At 53.6% G+C, this 2,056-nt stretch overlaps 2 protein-coding genes across 2 annotated transcripts; both read left to right on the top strand.

Annotated features, from left to right (window-relative positions):
* Positions 1-103: 103 nt before the first annotated feature.
* Positions 104-307, top strand: PPTG_23724 (hypothetical protein; the record flags this gene model as incomplete). Its single annotated transcript, XM_008912623.1, has 1 exon — positions 104-307. One exon carries the CDS (start codon positions 104-106, stop codon positions 305-307), a length of 204 nt encoding a protein of 67 aa, XP_008910871.1.
* A 1,178-nt stretch (positions 308-1,485) lies between these two features.
* Positions 1,486-1,874, top strand: PPTG_23723 (hypothetical protein; the record flags this gene model as incomplete). The annotated part of the gene is made up of 2 exons (XM_008912622.1): positions 1,486-1,755; positions 1,842-1,874. 2 exons carry the CDS (start codon positions 1,486-1,488, stop codon positions 1,872-1,874), a joined length of 303 nt encoding a protein of 100 aa, XP_008910870.1.
* Positions 1,875-2,056: the final 182 nt, after the last annotated feature.

Here is a 2,056-nt window from a genome sequence, read left to right as displayed (position 1 = left end):
CGCTATTGGACCACTTCACAAACCTCAGCAGTGTGGGCCACACAGTGTCCCTCGACCCATAGTGAGGCTGCTTCACACCAGTCAAAAACGCGTCGATCAAAGCATGAGAGGACGAGTTCAGCAAACCCAACGCGCTCGAGGCCGACGCGAGTGCAGCGAAGCCACAGAGGCCCCGGTCATCAGCTTCAATAGAGAGCGGTACGTCTCGCTCACGGCAGAAACGCGCGACCGTGATCCGGATTCCAGAGTCTTTCCAGCCATCGACCAGTTAAACCGCTACGCTGAAGTCGGCGAGCTCCGCAAGTAGCCACTCACGTGGCTCCCAGGTACGACTAGCGGAACCGGTATACCCAGCCCAAACCACGCTGTATACGTAGGCACCTAAGGCGCCACGGCGATCGACGATGGACCACACGGTGTAGGGACGTTCAGCAGCGGCAGCTTGACGATGAACAAGATTCAAGTGGCGTTGGAGTTGGCGCGCTGTCATGTGATCAGTCACGCGTGCAGCAACAGGTGTAGAACGAGCCATGGCAACCCGATGAGGGATTCTATGCGGACGGAGCGAGCGACAATAGGTAGCGGCAGGTGAAGGACCGGAACAGCGCGAGTTTACAAGTGCGAGGGGCAAAGGAGCTCGGCCGGCGACGCCAAGGACAAAGGACATCAGGGCGATAAGCGACAAGAAATTGAGGACAAGCTTCATCGAGTATAGAATGCTATTCTATTTGGGGAGGGTGAGTGTATCAAGTAGACTGCATATGATAATCGAAAAGTATGATATTAGAGATAGTACTAACTAATTGAGCGGCTCTCTCAACCAGTTGTTTGGTTGGGAGCAGTTGGTCAGGGAGACCAGCACTTCGCTTTCTCCCCGCCAGCCCCAAGCCTCTCTTCCTCCTTCTCTTCCGCCTTCAAGGGGCTGGTTTGATATAACCGGTCAGAGTGCCCATCGCGTCATCGACATGTCACCCGACAAGTTCATTGGGCAATGTAACCAGGTTCTAGATCGTTTGCTCGGTACCGGTGAACAAAGACCCACGCGCGCGGTTTCAAACCTTCTCGCTGGAATTATCCCACCTCGAATGCAGCCAAAACCGGACGACACACTTCGTTCGGTTAATGTCACTACAGGTCAAGCGTCAACGGTGAGTGTTCGTCATGCGTCGATTTTGCATACTACATCGATGGAGGTCAGAGAGTGACTCCCAGTGTCCGCGGCAACATTGGAACCAGATTTGATGACGACCCTTACCACGCAAATATGCCACCACTATGTGTCAGCAACGCTGACGTCCGCAACAACAAGGAATTAGTAGCAATCCTTAATGCTATAGACGATGATTCAACAGTGACCCCAGCGCAATTGGGGTCACGGGTGGTAGATAATGCTGCGGTGGGGCCTCACATCGGGATGGCGATAACCACGCAAAAGTTCTCGCCGCAATTGCCGATCGTCCCGAGCTCATCCGTTTCTACCTGAGTATGAGCCAGCCCGGGGCTTCTAAGCGGTCCGCGCCATATACGGGCAGCCGCGAGAGTCAACGCCGCAGACTAGTGTCACCTTCCGTTCTGATCGACGCAATGAAGAATCGCGAGCGGCGCCCAAAGCACACATTCAACCCCTCGAAGACGCAACAACGAGTTAATGAACTGATCGCTGCCCCGGAGAATGCAGGTGAGGACCCTGCTGCTGATGCCGATTGTATGGTTTCGTCCCGTTCTACCAAGCTCATAGACCCGTGTTATGATCGGGTCCAGCGATCATAACTCGGGTTACGACTTTGAATTTGGTGCTCAAGGCCTTCCACTGATGCACTTCAATTGTTTCGACTTTGCAGCACGACGAGCATGGTATGCCGACGGACCCGTGAATCTAAACAACTTTGCCGTATCAGTCGGTATCTCAAAAGCTACAAAGCACCAAACGCTTGATGACGTGTCAAATGCACTCACCGTACTACATGTCTTCACGGAAGAGTTCTTCGACCACCATACACGACGCCTAGTCGGCATCGCTCAAGAATTTGTGAAAGATCTTCGCAGTTTCTGCCAT

The sequence above is a fragment of the Phytophthora parasitica genome (genome assembly GCF_000247585.1).
Source record: "Phytophthora parasitica INRA-310 unplaced genomic scaffold supercont2.48, whole genome shotgun sequence".
NCBI classification, from domain to species: Eukaryota; Oomycota; class Peronosporomycetes; order Peronosporales; family Peronosporaceae; genus Phytophthora; species Phytophthora nicotianae.
Note: the sequence above shows the minus strand (reverse complement) of the source record. Positions and strands in the feature narration are given on the sequence as shown.